Consider the following 20052-nt stretch of genomic DNA (forward strand, 5'->3'; position numbering starts at 1 on the left):
ACGTGCAACAACAACGCAGGAAAGAGCCCCGGCTCGACTGTGTTGTTCATCGCGTACTGTGGCGTCTATGAACAACCCCCTAAAGCAGCACGGCTCAGCTCCGTAATAAGCCACCTCTGCTCTGAAAATGAGCCACACCGCAATGGTTCATCTCGGCCCTGGGAGTAGATCGGACAGGGGGCGGTTTGGCCATGATCACATATCATCCGAATATGGCTCGAAACAATAGTGTAATATTGCCCCGGTAACCTCACTCGGTAGTGTGGTATTCTCCTTAAAGAGCTTCCGTGTTAGAAGGGGCGTGTTCGTCTCCCATAGTTAGTTACGGTGCACCGCGTGTTTTCATTAGCGAATATCCGGGTGACGTCACGGACGGAGGATGCAGCCAATATGGCGATGGCGACCACTTGGATTTCTTGGAATGACGCTTCTGTAACTTTACGCATGGATGACGCGCTCTCCGCTCACATTTATTTTTTCGTATAGACATTGAAGTGAATAATATTATATGTATTTTTCATTACAATATCTATTTTAGAATGTTTATAGGGATGACACTTAGCCTTTAACTGAAGCAATTCGCCGGTGTCCTAAATGATGTCAATATGCCAAGAATGACACTCCCTAATTCAAGTGTCACTGAATTTTTATCCAATTATCTCTTGTGACAAAATTAGTGGTCCTCTGTTTCCCTTGCCTGAATGCGGGTCACAAAGGTCCCCCCTTCTGGAGCCCAGCATAGAGGTGGGTCTTAATGGAACGTATTAGGCTATTTACATGTAAAAAGCACTTCTACTTACGAAAAATTAATGTTACGAAACGACTTCCGGAACAAAATAATTTCGTAAGTAGAGGTACCACAATACATACTCTGGTGAAAGAAGGTAGCATCCCTTCACCTTCAGGTGGGGTGATGGTTCCCCGAACTGTTGTCCATGGCCGCACACCAAGCATGAGCTCATTGTACCCACCCTTTTTGAGGTCCTTGGAAGGGTAACTGGAGAGCTCACCTTGTTGTGGCCCCAAAGGACCACTCGCTTATTGCAACAAATTAATGTCTACGCAAATTGCTTGTGTATCCCCCCCACGTTGTATAGACTTTTAGAATTCCCTTGATTGTGGAATTCAGGAGGCATCCTTCACCACAGCTGCCCTTCACACTGTCCAACTGTCTTGTCTCAACCGTCAAGACCTTCAAATTCTTGACAATTACAGACTCACAAGAATTGAAGTGGTAGACAAACAACTCCATCCTCAAAAAACCCCAGCAAAGGATGAAACTTCTTGCAGCTTTTGAGGAAGCAAGGCCTGTCACAAAAGCTGCTGAGACAGTTCTACACAGCGGTCATCAAATCAGTACTGTGTACCTCCATCACAGTTTGGTTTGGGGGTGCCACAAAAAACGACAACCACCGACTGCAATGGACAATCAAAACCGCTGAACGGATTGTCAGCACTACCATACCCATCAATTAAAGAATTGCACGCCATTCGAACTAGGACCAGAGCAGGCAGGATGCTTTTGGACTCTCCACATCCTGGCCACCAGCTCTCTGATCAATGCAAATAAAAACTAGCAGGCATTCAAACAGTTTTTTCCCTCTTGCAATTATGTCATTAAATTCTTGATCAGTGAACCTAGTATTTTCTGACTTGCAGTTTTGTTGGGACACACCCTCACACCCTGCAGGTCCAATCAGTATTAGAATTAGCAATATACACTGTAGACTATCACAAAATTTGTCACCTTAAACTGCAATCTTTTCACAATTACCATTGCACTGGTCTATAACAGTGAACCGCGAATGGGTAAGGGCACTCTGTATAGGCTTAACATCATGTGGGGGGTTGACCCACTCCAACTGCTCTAAATGCTAGAAGACTGGATCTTTGCACAACTGTGACTTTTAAAAGAAATAGTTCCTTATTAATTGAATATCAATTGTTCTTTGTTCTTGTTCTCCGTACTCAATATGAATGTTGTACCGGGGAGGCACCAACTGCCAGAGACAAATTCCTTGTGTGTTGTTACATACCATAAAAGTTGATTCTGAACATCCATATTCAATGTTTCCTTGTTGTAAATATGTAATGATTTACTTCTCATCCTGTTTCCAATTAGCACTTTGTTTTTGTCTCTCTCCCCCTTTAGAAAGACTGAGTGACTCAAATTCTCAAACTTTAATTATTGTACTAAGAAACCACAGAGGTTAAAAACTCCACTGTGACACAGTAAAACTGTCCAGGCATAAAAGGGATTCAGAATCTCCATTCTGCTGGGTTGCACAGCTGAATAAGACAAATAAGTAAATAAAAAATGTGGATGACGGCACCCGTGATACTTAAGAAAAAATAGTTGACATATTTCCTTTTACCTGTGAGAGGTAGGGATTGATGTGCTGTTGCTGACATGCAGCGGAGGTTGACTGCTGTGGCACCTTCCCTTGATGTGGGCCCCTGCTGGCAGGGGGTGTGACGGTGGCTGGACTACAAGCTACAGCACTGCTATTAGAATGAATGAAAGGCTTTCCTGTCATAAGAAATTCAAAAGAGTAAAGAAAAACATGAAGCAACCCACATGTATCTGTATCAAGCAAAGTAAACGCACACACAGCAAAATAATTGCAGCTGAAACCGTTCAAGGCCACACACCATTAAGGTGCCAACAAATCAAGAGGCATGGGCAAACATTTGTCACGTTTGTGTTTGCTTGCTCCTTTTAAAACAACTGTATGCAGTAAATGCTAAACTATTGTTCTGCCCTTGGGAAAAAAAACGCAAATATTTTTTGGCCAAGAATATGTTGTGGGTGTGCCCCCACTAGTCTAAACACAGTGTGTGTTTCTTTTGGCTTGTCCCTTTCGGGGTCGCCACAGCGCGTCACCTCAGATGAACGCATATATATGTTTGGCACAATTTTTACACCAGATGCCCTTCCTGACGCAACCCTTCTCAGGGAGTGGAGGCCCCAGTGGGAACACAGTATTCTGATTAATTCTTATTCCACAAAGGCAATTTCAAACAGAACACTGCGTTGAAAGACTAGTGGGGGCGCACACGTGCCCGCGCACACACACACACACGCGCACGCACACACACGCGCACGCACACACATCCACGCGCACGCACGCACGCACACACACACACACACACACACACACACACACCACACACACACACACACACACACACACACACACACACACACATCCATTCGCACGCAGGCACACGCACACACACCCACCCCCCGCCCCCCCACACACACACACAAATGCACACATGCACCATTCTTGGTCAACAAAAATATCCATTTGCGTCCTCTTTAAGCAATATTGACCAAAGCAAAATGGAAAAAAATAAAAAGAATTATCAGCATCATAACAATACAAACTTCAATGTAACCATAAAATACTGTACATGAAATCATCACCCGTACCCGTATGTGGATTCACTGGAATGTGGGCAGGTGGTATCCCGGAGGTGTCCAGTGACATCGCATAGTTTGTTGCATCAGCAGGGGTTGGCTGTGATGGAACACTCTTCAACATGTCTGGGTGTGCTGAGCCTTTGGTGTCTGCAGCTGGGTGCGTTAAAGGCATACTGGAGATTTTGGGCCGCAAAGACACTGACATGATGAAAGGCCGGTGGGGACGGGAGAGTGAGCTGGATGAAGAGCCAACGCTACTGAATGATTCGGATCCTGGAATGCCCAAACAAAGTATAAAACCATCTTATAAAATGTGTTTTTCATCTTTATCCTTCAAGCAGTAAAATTAGATGAAAATTATCTCTCAATGGGGGTGGTAAAAGTAGATGGTAATAGTTAAGTAGCATAGTTAATTCACAGTCTAATAACATAGCAATGGTTGCATGTGCTTTGGAGGGAAGTGCAGGAGGAGAAATTGGTAACCCTCCACCATCTGTGGTTTATTTGTCCCTGTATACGGTAATTACAAAATGCTGAGGAACACAGAAAAGAGCTAGCATCAGACCAGCCATGTGTTTTCTGAGGGGTGGAACAGTCGCTTGTGTTGTTGTTTACATTAGATTTTTCATCCTCCAACTGGCAAACAACACACTTCTCCAAAAGTATGATAACAGTAAAGCTATTTCCTCCATCTTGACTGTAGATCGAAAACATTTGGGTTTGAGTTTAGAAGATGCAGATCTTAACATCTGTGTCTGATACAAATTTCAAAACATAAAAGGTTTGTACTGAACTTTGTACCATATATTTGAGTGAGCCAACACTTGCGACAGACGTAAAAAAAAAAACAGTTCAGCGTTCAATATTTTAGTGTAGGATCAAACCATAGTGTTTACAGAAACAAGATAGGTGTACCTATGATTTAGCCCCAAACATTTTGATCATTCTTTTTAAAATTACTGTCTCTCATGAAACTGGTCGCCCTTCACTATAATGTACTTGTTGAAGGCTCTCCAAATCAGTTTTAAATCAGGCTCTTTGAATTGTTAGAAAAAAATGTTATTTGAAACTTCTGAGTTCATTTTGCTGCTGTCATCATTTTGGTCATCAATTAGTACGTCCACCCTAGAAAAACTATGCTTGATTGTCATCTAAGCTTCACAATAGCTTGAATTTCACTCATAAACAGGTCTTTTTATTTATGTTGGTTTTCTTACCAAGAAGTATCAATGAAATTGTCACAGGAAAAACCCAATTGTCACAGGAAAAACTCAACTCTAAACTTGACAGATCTATTTATTTTTGGAAAATTCATTGTAAAAGAACAATGTTGATTAAAGAAATGGCTGGATTTAAACAAAAACAAAGTTGTGTACTAAATCAAGATGTAAATACCTGGAACTCAAAGCTGGAATGCTCACTAGCTGGATAAAACTGCTGATTAGAAAGCAGCACCGATTACTGAAAGAAGTTAAATCTGACTAAAGTGACAAAAAGAAATGTGAAAAGTAATCAACGAAAATCAGGCTGCTTTTGAATAGTGATTCAAAAGGTATTATTTGGGGGGACCCCAACGTAACAAGCCTGGATTTAAAAAAAAATATATATTACCCATAGACTAACTTTCAATCATTTCCATTGGTTAATTTTACTTTATTATTTTTTTAAATTTTCAGATCCAATGTATTTGTGTGCTTTCATGAACAGAGGTTTACCAACACCTATTCACGTGCATTGATCTGTTTATGTAAAAACAGTTTTCAGTCAATCCATCGATTATCCATCCCACTTAGCCTCACTAGAGTCGTGGGCATGCTGGCGCCTATCTCAAGATAACACCGGGTGAGAGGCGGGGTACACGTTGAATTGGTCACCAGCCAATTCCAGGGCACATGTTCATACTCACACCTCCCAAAACACTGATTTTCAAATTGGGGGGTGGGGTGGGGGATCTGAGATATTTTCAGCCATCCCGAAAATTTTTCAACCCATTCAGGCTTCCATCTGTTAGCGGGGGAGCACAAAAAGTATGAAAACTACTGGATTGAAATAACCTATCATGCATGTTTTTGGAACGTGAGAGGAAACCAGAGGACCCGGAGAAAACTCACAAAGGCACGGGGGGAGGACATGCATCTTCAAACAGGCATGGGCGGATTTGAACCGGGGCCCTCAGAACAGCCTGTTTTCAGACTACCGAACAAACATTCAAAGAATTTGCCTCAGTGTTTCTAAAAATTTGAAATGAAGTGCAAGTGTCCTTTGAATTGTGTGGAAATTTTACATCCATCATTTATGAATATTCAAGGCACGGAAGGATGTTATTTTTGAGGGAGAAAATAGTTTCCTTTACTTAAAAGGTACATAAATTTCTCTTTCTATAATTTTACCTTCATCTTTCATGAGTACCTATTTTTTGCATTCATATTGTTGCATGAGACAGAGGACAGAAAAGAGGCAGCGCAGACAAGATGTCTCTGACTTTAACTACTCAAAACAAAACACTTCCTTATAAACTGTCTAGGGGAAAAAAAAATGGGGAAATTGTAAAATAAATGGGAAGTTTCCCCATCACCTCAATCAAGGATGCATCAATAATTTTGGAGCCTTCCATATAAATTGTTCAACAACTGCTATTGCAACACTTCTGAGAGCCCCTTCAATCTTTGAATTTGATATCCTTTCTAACAACATGGGAAGCCCACAAACTTAGGTCCGGTACACGCTTAAAGAATCAGCCTGTTTTTGTGCAGATTTTGTCCCTTCCCAACCAACAACATCAAATGGCAGACAGTCTTATGAGATTATCCTATAAGACAAAAAAAAAAATTCAATCATACTTAATTTTGAGCACTTTTCATACATTTAAAATGTAGCACAAAGTGCTTTACACACACGCACACACGCACACACAAAAAAAAAAATAAATCAAGGTAAGTAATCAAAGTCAATGCCACCGACACAAAAACAGAGCACACAAATTCCCCTCAGCCACCCTTTTATAAATAGTGTATAAAGAGCACTGAAAATGGACATGAAGCTTTTTTAATTTTAGCAATTTGCAATGAGACTGGTTATTTGTTTCCATGTGCCCTGCGATTAGCTGGCAACCAGCTCAAGGTGTACCCCACCTCCTGCTTGAGATCGCTGGGATAGGCTCCAGCACTCCCGCAACTCTTGTGATAATGAACGGTGTGGATAATGGATGGTTGAATTAAAATGAAATAAAAAAATAAAATCAATTCAAAATAACAAGAGGAACTGCAAATAAGTTAATTATAATTAAAATGGTAATTAGAAAAGTAACTCATATCTCAAATAAAATGAGACTCAATGGAAAGGCTCTAAAACAATTCACATAAAAGGATGGGTGAACTGAAAGGTATTAAGAGTGGATTTGTTGCGATTTCCCGTGTTCAATATTTAAGACCAAAAGTCAACTTTACGAAGACATGATTCTGAAAACTAAACATAGCCAATCAAAGAAGTGCCCAGCAAAAACACTGAACATGAAGCAAAACAAAAAACAAATGCTCTATCTGATGCTGTAATTTGTATAAGTGTAATTTACCAAACAAAGAAGTATTTTCTAAAGCAAGCCGTTTTTGATGACAAACTTTTGTGGAAGTGTCTGCCCGTCTTTGTGAGATCATGTGTGAGCCAATGTGACTTTGAGGAATATAGTCTTGTTTGCGGTGTTCTGTGTCGGGATTATTAGTGCACACTACACACAATTCCACCAAAACTATTAAATAGAATTTTTGTTAATATGTGAGGTCTGCTAGGAAAAAAAGATTTTCAAAAATCCTTGTGTGCCTTACTTGAGAAAGGCAAGGAAACTTACTGTATATGGGGATGAGAATGACCAAGTTGGGAAAAACACTGAAAATGTCTGTCGATGGGGGGTGGGGGGGTGAGTTTCCTCCTGGATATTTTTTGCTCCTATCGGAACACAGAGTGCACAGCACTTTGCCGGGAATGTCCACTTTTTGTATGTGTTTGGTTAGACACGTTGATACCATTTTCGGTCCTATCTGCAGGGTTACACTTTTTTCAAGCCATGCCTGTCTGAAACAGTTTTTGATTCCAGCATCCTTGTCAATTGCCCTTGCTCGATCTTCATCCTTTTTTTCTAACACTTTCGCCATCGTAAAACCATACCGTCGCTCAGTTCGCGCTAAGTCCCACGCGCCATTACTTGGCTAACTAACAAGTTACACTGCGATTTCTGAGAACCAAAACATGTGTACATGGCAATGGTGAAACTCGATTAACCACTAACACGATTGGATCGTTATACTGTATAACTCTGTTGTCCAATCGAGTAATCTGCCGCAAACAACTTTGAATGTTTATGTCGCAAAATACAAATATTTACACGACCGAGCAAGTTAGAACGGCATACGATAGTCGTGCTTGTGCTAGCACCGAGAGGCAGGCGCACGATATCTTGGCCCTACCCCCCCGCTAAAATTCTCTCAACGGATTTGCGCTTATCTCGAGAATGGTCATTTTGGTCTGAAAAAGTCGGAAAGCCGCGGCGGAAAATTCTCATCCCTGTGTATATTAAGGGGTAGAAACCCTATGACTATTACAGAGGTTTCTGTGAAGTAAAAGATGTTTCTGTCCTAATAATTATTTCCCATTTACCTAAAAGAGTCTTTATAGCGAGTCTTAGATTTCTCTTGCGCATCTGTAAGGCAATATTGATTCATCTGTTAGGATTTGCTTTTCTTCAGCGGCTGATGTCATATGTTGGGTTATTCTTTGGCCAACACTGGCTTGTGCATCTTCACACTTGCCTGTTTTGGATAGCCTCCCAGTGCTCTTAATGCTGGCAGTGCTGTCCCCTCGTGCCAAACCAGGGGAAATGCCGCTGAAGCTGCTGGCCTTGGTGATGGCAGGTCGCGGGGCGAGGTGGTGGGAGCTGTCCGAGCTGTCAGTACTGCTCCATGGTCGGGGATCACCGTTTCGTGGCAGTGTCTCTGTCTCTGAGCTGCTTTGCCAGCTGGCGCCTGACCGTCCAGGCCGTGACCTGATAAGGGTAAATGTCACTCTTTCAGTCAGTAGCAAGAATCTTGTGCTCACATTTGATTATGGAGGCTTTCAAATCTCTTAAGCTTGTAAAGAACAATGCTTGTATGCACATTTTACCATTGTACTCAAAGCAGATTGACAACTCATATACAACTCATATTGCTCCCCACACCCACAATTTGTGAAATATGCCAAGTAGCAACCATAACATTTATTATGCTTTATGAACCTCCAAAGTCTGCCACACACTCCTATTAACCTCTACCACACTGAAACAATTTATACACTCTTAATCCCCTTTATTACTCTTACACATACAATAATGCATATTCGTAGTGTACATTATTCCTTAGTGTTTTAGTGATTTTTTAACAAAATATATTTTTAGTTGTCTTTTTTTTAACTACAAAATAATTACACCATACACTGATGTAAACCCACCCAATCTGACCTTTAAAGAGAAGCCCACTAAGCAGCAATACCATATTCTTAGATCAACCTGACTAAGGTGACTAAGATTTCTTTCTTGCCTGCTATTTGACTCCGAAAAGTTGAGAGCGACTTTTTTTTGTTGTCATTCTCATTGTTTTTATCCCATTTTAAATGTTTCATCTCTTTCTTTTCAAATACTTTTAATCATGTAATGCACATTGAGTTACCTCGTGTATGAAATGTGTTATACAAATAAATTTGCTTTACTTTGTGTGGGTGAGCCTCAGACCTCACCTGAACATTTGGCGCCTGTGCTGGGTATGTGTACATCCGTCTTCATCCTGAGCCCTGAGAGGGAGGGTAGAAGGTATTAGTACCAGAACTCTGATAAATGCAGATATGCACCAATGAAAACATCTAGGGCTGCTGTGATAAAAAAGGGCGATTCATTCATTCATTCAATTCCCTACCAGTTTTGCGTATCTGGACACTGAAATGTTCACCCAAGTGTTTAAAATCGCTCAACGTAAGAAAGACTGGATGGAGCATCTATGAAAAGCAATTTTGAAGTCTTCAAATACTAAATGGGAATTAGTTCTGAATTTTGACTGTGGCATCGTAACGCAAGTAAATTATACTTTGATCTAAACTTTACAAAGTGTAATTGTTGGTTTATAATTAGATTCTAAACCATAACACTGTAGGTCTGTCTTTATTGCATGTTTAGGGTTAAGATGAAACTCCTTCTCAATCTCTGCAGAATCCAGCAGTTTTTTTTTTCCCTGGTATTGAGTACAATTCATCGTCCAATCCATTTTACAAGCTTCCCTGTCCCTGCTGACGAAAAGCATCCTCGGAGCATGATGTTGCCACTTCCTATTTCACAGTGGGTATGGTGTCTTTAAAGCCATAGTACTGTTAATTTTCTTTCACACACACCTCTAAGCATCGAGACCCAAAAATTCAACTCTGGTTTCATTTAATGAAAACACCTACATATTAGCAGTGTCCCTTACACGGCTTCTGGCAAAGTGTAAATTAGATCTCAACAACAGCTTGCATCTTGCCACTAATCTATCGAGGCAAAATTTGTAGCATGCAAGATAGAGTTGTTCTGTGGACAGATTCTCCTACCTGAGCTGTGAATTTCTGCAGTCTCAGTCTCAGAGCGACTAGACTTTGCTGATTCTTTGACAAGTGGTCTTCTCGCTTCCTCTGTCAACTTAGATGGATGGCCATGCCTGGGTAGGTTTTTTAGTAGTCTCTTCCCTCACAAGACCCATCAACCTTCTCTTTGGTCTTCCTCTCGCTCTTTGGCCTGGCAGCTCCATCCTCAGCACCCATCTACCAATATAATCACTCTCTTGGCCTCTGGACATGTCCAAACCATCGAAGTTTACTCTCTCGAACCTTGTCTCCAAAACATCCAACTTTGGCTGTCCCTCTAATGAGCTAATTTCTAATACTATCCAACCTACTCACTCCTTGCGAGAACCTCAACATCTTAATTTCTGCCACCTCCAGGTCTGCTTCCTGTTGTCTCTTCAGTGCCACAGTCTAACCTGTAAATCATGGCTGGCCTCACCATTGTTTTATAAATTTTGCCCTTCATCCTAGCATAGACTTTTCTGTCATATAACACACCAGACACCTTCCGCCAGCTGTTCCAACCTGCTGGGACTCATTTCTTCACTTCCTTAACACACTCACCATTGCTCTTGATTGTTGACCCCAAGTATTTGACGTCATCCACCCTCGCCATTTCTTCTCCTTGGAGCCTCACTCTTCCCCCTCCACATCTCTTATTCACGCACATACAGTGCCTTGTGAAAGTATTTGGCCCTGTTGAACTTTTCAACCTTTCTTTACATTTCAGGATTCAAACATAAAGATATAAAATGGATTTTTTTTGTCAAGAATCAACAAGTGGGACACAATTGTGAAATGGAATGAAATTTAGTGGATATTTTAAACTTTTTTAACAAATAAAAACCTGAAAAGTGGGACGCGCACTATTATTTGCCCCCCTTGCATTAATACTTAATAATTTTAACCATCTTCCCTGTCCCTGCTGAAGAAAAGCAGGCTCAAACCATGAGGCTGCCACCACCATGTTTGACAGGGATAGTGTGTTCGGGGTGATGAACTGTGTTGCTTTTATGCCAAACATATCGTTTTGCATTCTGGCCAAAAAGTTCTATTTTGGTTTCATCTGACCAGAGCACCTTCTTCCACGTTTGGCGTTTCTCCCAGGTAGCTGGTAGCAAACTTTATACCAGACTTTTAATGGATATCTTTGAGAAATGGCTTTCTTCTTGCCACTTTTCCATAAAGGCCAGATTTGTGCGACCGATCGTTGTCCTATGGACCGACTCACCTACCTCAGCCGTAGATCTCTGCAGTTCATACAGCGTGATCATGGGCCTCTTGGCTGAATCTCTGATCAGTCTTCTCCTTGTTTGAGATGAAAGTTTAGAGGGACGGACAGATCTTGGTAGATTTGCAGTGGTCTGGTACTCTTTCCATTTCAATATGATTGCTTGTACAGTGCTCCTTGAGATGTTTTACGCTTGGAAAATCGTTTTGTATCCAAATTTGCCTTTAAAGTTCTCCACACCAGTACTTTAAACAGAACCCTGAGACTATCACAGAGCAGGTACATTTAAATCAGAGTCTTAATTACACACATGTGGATTCTATTTATCATCATCAGTCAACATTGAATCATTCAGAGATCCTCAATGAACCTCTCGAGTTTGTTGCACTGAAAGTAAAGGGGCCGAATAATATTGCACGCCCCACTTTTCAGTTTTTTACTTGTTAAAAAAGTATAAAACATCCAATATTTTTTTTTTCGACTTCACGGTTGTGCTCTACTTGTTGTTGATGCTTGACAAAAAAAAAAAAAGATTTTATATCTTTATGTTTGAAGCCTGAAATGTAGCAAAAGGTTGAAAAGTTCAAGGCTGCCAAATACCTTCACAATACACTGTATATTCTGTTTTACTTCGGCTAATCTTTCTCTCAAGTTTGTGATATTAAGCTGTAGTGGACTTGGGTTTCATATGAGGATAACAATCCAGAACAGACCAGCAAGTAAATGTTTGAATGCCTTAAAAAAGGAAGACTTTAATCTGATTTCATTGCACTGGCATGACCTTAAAGTGTATGGAATGTCCTCAGTGCACCTTTTTGCTAATATTATACAGTTTTTTTAATGAAGAAATTGAATCTCAATTCCGTTATGAAGGAAACGTTTTTATTTTTTGATTATCGGTAAAAAATGATTGCACATTGCTGGATTCGCCGACAAAAAAGACGAAAATGAAGCGGAAACAGCCGAGTAGGAACGTGACATCATGGAATAGATTGTAAGAACGATGAGGAATATTCCGATATTTTGAGTGATGAACACTATTCTGAAGGCTTTCACGAAGACGGTGAAGAGTAGGAGCTTTACAAAGGTGTTAAATGTTATCAATTTGAGCCAGTTCAGACAGCACACACATTCGAAAAGTTCTTGTTTGCTTTAGTTAGTCATAAACTGATAAATAGGAAAGGGTTCGATATCCTGAATGTATATACAAAATTTTCGCTTTTTTAAATGTATGCAATCACCGTGTATTTAGTAAATGGATATGCGACCACCTGGCCATTCATTGTACAGCGCGATGGATCTGCCTGTGCTTGTATGAGAAACTATCTGCAGTACGATGTGCGTCACTAATTTGTGTGTACAAGGCTGGTTTATTATAGCACTAAAACAAACAGAAGATGATAACGTAGTCCACAGTCTAAGTTGGTATATTTTCACAAATAAGGATTTTAATGAACGAAATCAGTTTATAATGTTGCCATGTTAATTTGAGAGCAATAGGTGGCGATATTTTGCTTCACAATAAATATCATTTCACGTGGTAAACTGATGCCATAACCAAACAGTACCAGTTGCATAATAGCAGGTCCACCTGTAGTGACGTATATGGCTCCGCCCCAAAATGAGTCGTTTTTCGGATACAGGAAACTAGGTCAAAGTTCACGGACTTTAATTCCTAAACACTTATATGAATCCATCCATCCATTATCTACCACATTTCCGGTTCAGGTCGTGGGGGAAGTAGCTTCAGCAGGAATACCAAGACTTCCCTTTCCCCAGCCACTTCATCCAGCACTTCCGGATGGATCCCGAGGCGTTCCCAAGCCAGCCGAGGGACATACTCTCTCGAGCGTGTTCTGGGCCGTCCTCGGGGTCTTTCCGGTGGGACATGCCCGGGACACCTCACGAGGGAGGCGTCCGGGAGGCATGTGAATCAGATGCCACAGCCACCTCATCTGGCTCCTCTCAATGCGGAGGAGTAGTGGGTCGACACAGCCCCTCCGGATGACCGAGCTTCTCACCCTATCTCTGAGGAAGAGCCCGGACACACTGCGGAGGAAACTCATTTTTGGCCGTATCTATCCGGGATCTTGTTTTTTCAGTCACGACCCACAGCTCATGCCCACAGGTCAGGGTAGGAACGTAGATCGACTGGTAAATTGAGAGCGTCGCCTTTCGACTTAGCTCCCTCTTTAACACAATGGACTGATACAACTCCGCCTCAGAGCACCAAGACTCAGCTTCCTTGTGGGAAGGCGTGTTGGTGGAATTGAAGAGGTCTTCGAAGTATTCTCCCCACCGACTCACAACATCCCGAGTAGAGGTCAGCAGCGCCCCGTCCACACTATACACAGTGTTGACGGTGCGCTGCTTCCCCCTCCTGAGACGCAGGACGGTGGACCAGAATTTCCTCGAAGCCGTCCTGAAGTCGTTCTCCATGGCCTCACCGAACTCCTCCCACCCCCGAGGTTTTCCCTCAGTGACCACCAAAGCTGCATTACGCTTGGTCACCCAGTACCTATCATCCCCCTCGGGAGTCCTAAAGGCCAGAAATGGTGGGAGAGCCCATATGGTAAGTAGAGGCGAGTCCGACTATATCTAGTCGGAACTTCTCGACCCCAACTCGGGCTCCTTTCCTGCCAAAGAGGTGACATTCCATGTCCCTAGAGCTAGTTAGTCGGGGATCGGATCACCTTTGGCCCCCGCCCAGCTCACATTACACCCGACCCCTATGGCCCCTTTCACATGTGGTAAGCCCATGGGAAGGGGGACCCATTACTCTTTCGGCCGTGCCTGGCCGAGCCGCATGGGTGAGGCCCGGGCACCAGGCGCTCGCCTTCGAGCCCAACCTCCAGGCCTGGCTCCAGAGGGGGGCCCCCGTGACCCGCGTCTGGGCAAGGGAAACCAAAATCCAATTTTTGTGGTCATCACAGGGGTGTTGGAGTCGTACTTTGTCTGGTCCATTACCTTGGACCTGTTTGCCATGGGTGACCCACCAGGGGCATGAAGCCCCAGACAACTTAGCTCCTCAGATCATCAGGGGACACAAACCCCTCCACCACGATAAGGTGACGGCTCGAGGAGGGGAACACTTATATTTGTTGGTAAAAACATCGAAAAGGTTATGCATCTTATTGTACAGTTGAACATATATTTTCGTCTAGATAAGATAATTTGTGTTTGAAATTAGACATGACAAAAACTTTAAAGAGGCCAGTAATGCTCAAAAACCCTCCACATTTTGCTGAATTCAAACAACTAGGAAATGTGGGCCAAAACATCTCAGAAATGTGAAAGGAAAGTGCAAGTTATAGAAAATGTTTCATTTCTTTTGTTGCTAATGAGGATGACACAACCAAATATTAGGTTTAGGGGGTCATTACTTTTTCCACACAGAGGCAAGATTTTTCTTAATAGAGGAAATCACCATTTAAAAACAGTTTTTGTTCAAATTAGTTTTGTTTAGTTTTATGATTTATTTTTTCTGATATTTGAATTTGTTTGATCATATTAAATATTAAAGTGGGGAAACTCTCCAAAAACATGAGAATTTGGGAAAGACAATACTTTTTCATGGCATTGAAGGTGACTTCTGAAGGCACTTTATTCTAATTTAGGCCCTTAGTTGTAGACACTTCTAAAGTTTTTGGGGTTCCAGAGTACAGGTGTGCTAATAAACACAGTACGTTTCATATTTATAATGTTTAAAATGTTCGAAATGATAGCATTTTTGTGTACTTCACAATTATGTGCTGTTTTGTCACAAAAAAATACATTTAGGTTTGTAATTTGAAGGTTACAAAAAAAGTTCAAGGGTAGATCTGCTGAGACTCAGCAGTCAGAGACAAAGGTTTTGATGATAATGCATATACAGTATTACAGCTTACCTTTGATCCAGGATGAAGTGATCTCCCTGTAAGTCAGTGGAATATAAATACTGTAATTTACTAAAGTGCATTAATTATGTTGTTAACGTCATAATACATGTAATATTTATATATGAGCCATTGGTTCACATCTTTAAAAAATAACTAATCAACTCGATCATCACAGATTTGACATCTATAAATACTACACTACTATACTATAAATACAGTGTAATTGGTGGTAAAAAAAAAAAAAAAAGGCTGAATTTGCGCAATAGATAACATATTTGTCCAGCATGGCCCCCTCCCCCATCCCGCCTACACAAGGAGAGCTCACATCATGTGAGAATATCCTCTCTCTGGCTCGCTGGTACTCCTCCTCCCTCTCCTCCATCGATTTGCTTTTCTTGTCTGCTTTCAAACGCATCCGAATCTGGCAAGGACATACCACACGCATATACACACAGCCACATCCACACACACAAACACACAGCTTTTTAGTAGCTATACCAGGGATGCCAGATTGTCCCACTCATACCGACATGTCAGAAATGAAAGTGACAGCCTGGTGGCAGCGGCGGCAGGGTGGGGACACCTACGGTGCTGTCGTCGCGATCAAAGCTGGAGTTGTCTCGTTTAAGAATGTAGCGTTTCTGGAAATCATCTGCCCTGTCATCCTTGATGTGCTCGGAAAATTTCTGATTGGGGCTGTCGTAGGGAATTTTAAACAGTTAAGGGAGGTGCTTCATTTCAGGCAGATGTTGACAGCAACATATGTTAATCAACATGAAGGCAAAAAAAAGCCCTGCACATTTGTGACAATTTGTGAGAAGTTGCTCACATTCTTGTGTTTGTAGTTTTGTTGATTACAACAGACTTTCCAGTGAGGTCCACATTGTGGTCCATGCCGAAGTAGGCAGCCACACGATGCAACAACATCCTGTGATAGGATGTCATAGGCGGAAATGTTCTTTTTTGACTTCTAAAAGGATACAGAAGGAAGTAGGTCATGAGCTCATTTCTGAATACATCTGATTAATTCTGATTTAGATCAAATATGACCTCCCTACACCTGCAATTGGTGAAGTATACCAACTAGCAAACATATATATATTGTTATGAAGCTTTATGAACCTTCCCAGTCTGCCCCACAATCCTATTAATGACTACCATTCTCTTAAACTTCTTCTTCTTCTTCTTTTCCTTTCGGCTTGTCCCGTTAGGGGTCGCCACAGCCTGTCATCTTTTGCCATCTTAGCCTATCTCCTGCATCTTCCTCTCTAACCCCAACTGCCCTCATGTCTTCCCTCACCACATCCATAAACCTTCTCTTTGGTCTTCCTCTCGCTCTTTTGCCTGGGAGCTCCATCCTCAGCATCCTTCTACCAATATACTCACTCTCTCGCCTCTGAACATGTCCAAACCATTGAAGTCTGCTCTCTCGAATCTTGTCTCCAAAACATCCAGCTTTGGCTGTCCCTCGAATGAGCTCATTTCTAATCCTATCCAACCTGGTCACTCCGAGCGAGAACCTCAACATCTTCATTTCTGCCACCTCCAGTTCAGCTTCCTGTTGTTTCTTCAGTGCCACCGTCTCTAATCCGTACATCAAGGCCGGCCTCACCACTGTTTTGTAAACTTTGCCCTTCATCCTAGCAGACACTCTTCTGTCACATAACACACCAGACACCTTTCGCCAGCTGTTCCAACCTGCTTGGACCCGTTTCTTCACTTCCTGACCACACTCTCCATTGCTCTGTATTGTTGACCCCAAGTATTTGAAGTCGTCCACCCTCGCTATCTCTTCTCCCTGTAGCCTCACTCTTCCCCCTCGACTTTTCTCATTCACGCACATATATTCTGTTTTACTTCGGCTAATCTTCATTCCTCTCCTTTCCAGTGCATGTCTCCATCTTTCCAATTGTTCCTCTGCGTGCTCCCTGCTTTCACTGCATATGACAATATCATCTGCGAACATCATGGTCTAAGGGGATTCCAGTCTAACCTCATCTGTCAGCCTATCCATTACCACTGCAAACAGGAAGGGGCTCAGAGCTGATCCCTGATGCAGTCCCACCTCCACCTTAAATTCCTCTGTCACACCTAAGGCACACCTCACCATTGTTCTGCTGCCATCATACATGTCCTGTACTATTTTAACATACTTCTCTGCCACACCAGACTTACGCATGCAGTACCACAGTTCCTCTCTTGGTACTCTGTCATGGGCTTTCTCTAGATCCACAAAGACACAATGTAGCTCCTTCTGACCTTCTCTGTACTTTTCCACGAGCATCCTCAAGGCAAATAATGCATCTGTGGTACTCTTTCTAGGCATGGAACCATACTGTTGCTCGCAGATACTTACTTCTGTCCTGAGTCTAGCCTCCACTACTCTTTCCCATAACTTCATTGTGTGGCTCATCAACTTTATTCCTCTATAGTTCCCACAGCTCTGAACATCCCCTTTGTTCTTAAAAATGGGAACTAGAACACTTTTCCTCCATTCTTCAGGCATCTTTTCGCCCGCTAGTATTCTGTTGAATAAGTTGGTCAAAAACTCCACAGCCATCTCTCCAAATTGCTTCCATACCTCTACCGGTATGTCATCAGGACCAACTGCCTTCCCATTTTTCATCCTTTGTAGTGCCTTTCTGACTTCCCCCTTAGTAATCATTTCCACTTCCTGGTCCTTCACTCTTGCCTCTTCAACTCTTCCTTCTCTCTCATTTTCTTCATTCATCAACTTCTCAAAGTATTCTTTCCATCTATTTAGCACACTACCGGCACCAGTCAACACATTTCCATCTCTATCCTTAATCACCCTAACCTTCTGCACATCCTTCCCATCTCTATCCCTCTGTCTGGCCAACCTGTAGAGATCCTTTTCTCCTTCTTTCGTGTCCAACCTGGTGTACATGTCTTCATATGCCTCTTGTTTAGCCTTTGCCACCTCTACCTTTGCCCTACGTCGCATCTCGATGTACTCCTTTCGCCTCTCCTCAGTCCTCTCAGTATCCCACTACCATTCTCTTAAACACTAAACACTTAATCCCCTTTTAAACTTCTACACATTATTCCTTGTAGGTGTTTAGTGATTTAAAAAAAATAGTTCGTTTTGTTTTTAAACCACAAAAAAAAATACAGGATACAATCAAAATCCCGCGATGCAGTGGATTATGCGCAATAGAAATATAAAATCAGAATCCACAATGCACTGAATACCCAATAGGTGAACCCCAAAATAGCTGTACACAAAAAACATGTTGCTGCTCCCAATAATGTGGAATGTGCTTCATGAAAATATCCCTGCTGTAGTACTCAAATGCTAACCCTACATTTACAATGGTGCCAAACATAAACACTGAAATTTAAACAGGAAAACTTACTCAATATTGTTGATGAACTCTAAGATATCTTGTTCAAGCTTCAGCAGCATAATTCTGTCCCTAAGAAAATAAGTATTTGAGAATTTTGACCTCTGGGAAATAAAATAAAAAAAAAAAAAAATCTCAGAAATTTTGTTTGACAGCTGCAAAGGTGACAATGATTCATTATCACAGTCAAAATCGCACCTAGTAGATGAAGCACGTATACCTGGGGTTGCTCTTCAAAGTGTTCACTAAAAATTGATGAAGATCAATGCCTGTTGAATCAGTGTAGTCTTGACTGGAATCTAATAAAAGAAAATCGGGTCACAAGTCTTCTGAAAATGTTTCCAAAAGCCCGAGATTTTAAATAATAATAATCATAAAAAAAAGTTAAAAAAATTCAGGGATTCCAAAAAGAAATTCTCATTCAGCAAACAAAAGGGTAGTGGTGAACAAGAAAGTGTGCAGGACCTATAATTAGTCTTGCCTCATCAGTGATATTTTTCCACAAAAGCGTGGCAACTCCGGCCTGTGAGAATCTCTTTAATTGCTTTATATTCACAACCGCTGCGATTAACTGAATCACACCAATTATCTGCCTTTCGCAAGATATAATTCAAAACGAAGACGCACTTTTGGATAAACGAGAAAATACTTTAAAAATCCACACATACACAAAACAAGAAGATATGAAAGGTGTGTTAGTTGTGAATTGGTAATGAGAAATCTAAACCAAGCAAATACCTCAGAGTGAAGGCCTTTTATAGTTTCTCACCTCTGGACACGGTTTTTCTCTGCACTTTTTCTGCTTTGTTCACCTTGTCGCAGCTGACTCCTTTCTGAGCCTGATTTTGTGTAGCTCGGTCATCCTTTTCTAACATTCGAAGAAGGAATTCATCCTTAAAGTGAGCAAAAACAATGAATGAGCAGGTATGAATTCAAACAGATTTTACATGTCTTGATTTAGTCTTTGGATCTGCAAGACATGTACTGTAAACTCAAGCCTGATAGAGCTTGCTATTGACATATTGTGAGGAAGGTCAATGTCACATAATTTTGAAAGGTAAATTAAGATTTTAGTTATTCTTTAATCTTGCCACAAGTTCAAGGTAAATTTGCGAGTATTGTGCAAAACAGACAACTGTTGACAAAGTCAGAAATAGCATCATGGTTTATTACCCAAACCTGTCTTCTTGATGGTAATGATAATCTTAAATCCATGAATTTGAAATCAAGATAGCAATTAATAATCCAGATCTAGTTTTTATTAAACCATCTGCATCATACATGAATTCCATCCAAAAGCACATTTCATTATGTAAAATTCAAAAGTAGGGAGAGTTAGCAGTAATTGCTCTTACTGTAAATCTCACACCAACTGCTGTAATGTGACTGCAATCCTGCAGTAGGTGTTTTTTCCACCTTTTCTTTGCGAGATTAAATAAAAAGCAGCCTTCGTTAGCCCAAGCAAGTGATAGGGTTAGCTAACCCTTTACCACAGATCTATCGAGTAACACCCGGAGTAACAGCAAAATTTGATTT

General features: G+C 41.5%; 1 protein-coding gene across 1 annotated transcript in view; it reads right to left on the bottom strand.

Moving 5' to 3' along the window:
* Positions 1–20052, bottom strand: part of LOC133491405 (R3H domain-containing protein 1-like) — a 57237-nt gene that overhangs the window by 19163 nt on the left and 18022 nt on the right. The window contains 11 exon segments of the mRNA XM_061802467.1: positions 2376–2530; positions 3437–3700; positions 8230–8462; positions 9191–9244; positions 15161–15186; positions 15477–15572; positions 15739–15847; positions 15981–16121; positions 18529–18588; positions 18737–18815; positions 19286–19409. Coding sequence (XP_061658451.1) covers positions 2376–2530; positions 3437–3700; positions 8230–8462; positions 9191–9244; positions 15161–15186; positions 15477–15572; positions 15739–15847; positions 15981–16121; positions 18529–18588; positions 18737–18815; positions 19286–19409 — 1341 coding nt within the window.

This window comes from Syngnathoides biaculeatus, chromosome 2, assembly GCF_019802595.1.
Source record: "Syngnathoides biaculeatus isolate LvHL_M chromosome 2, ASM1980259v1, whole genome shotgun sequence".
NCBI classification, from domain to species: domain Eukaryota; kingdom Metazoa; phylum Chordata; class Actinopteri; order Syngnathiformes; family Syngnathidae; genus Syngnathoides; species Syngnathoides biaculeatus.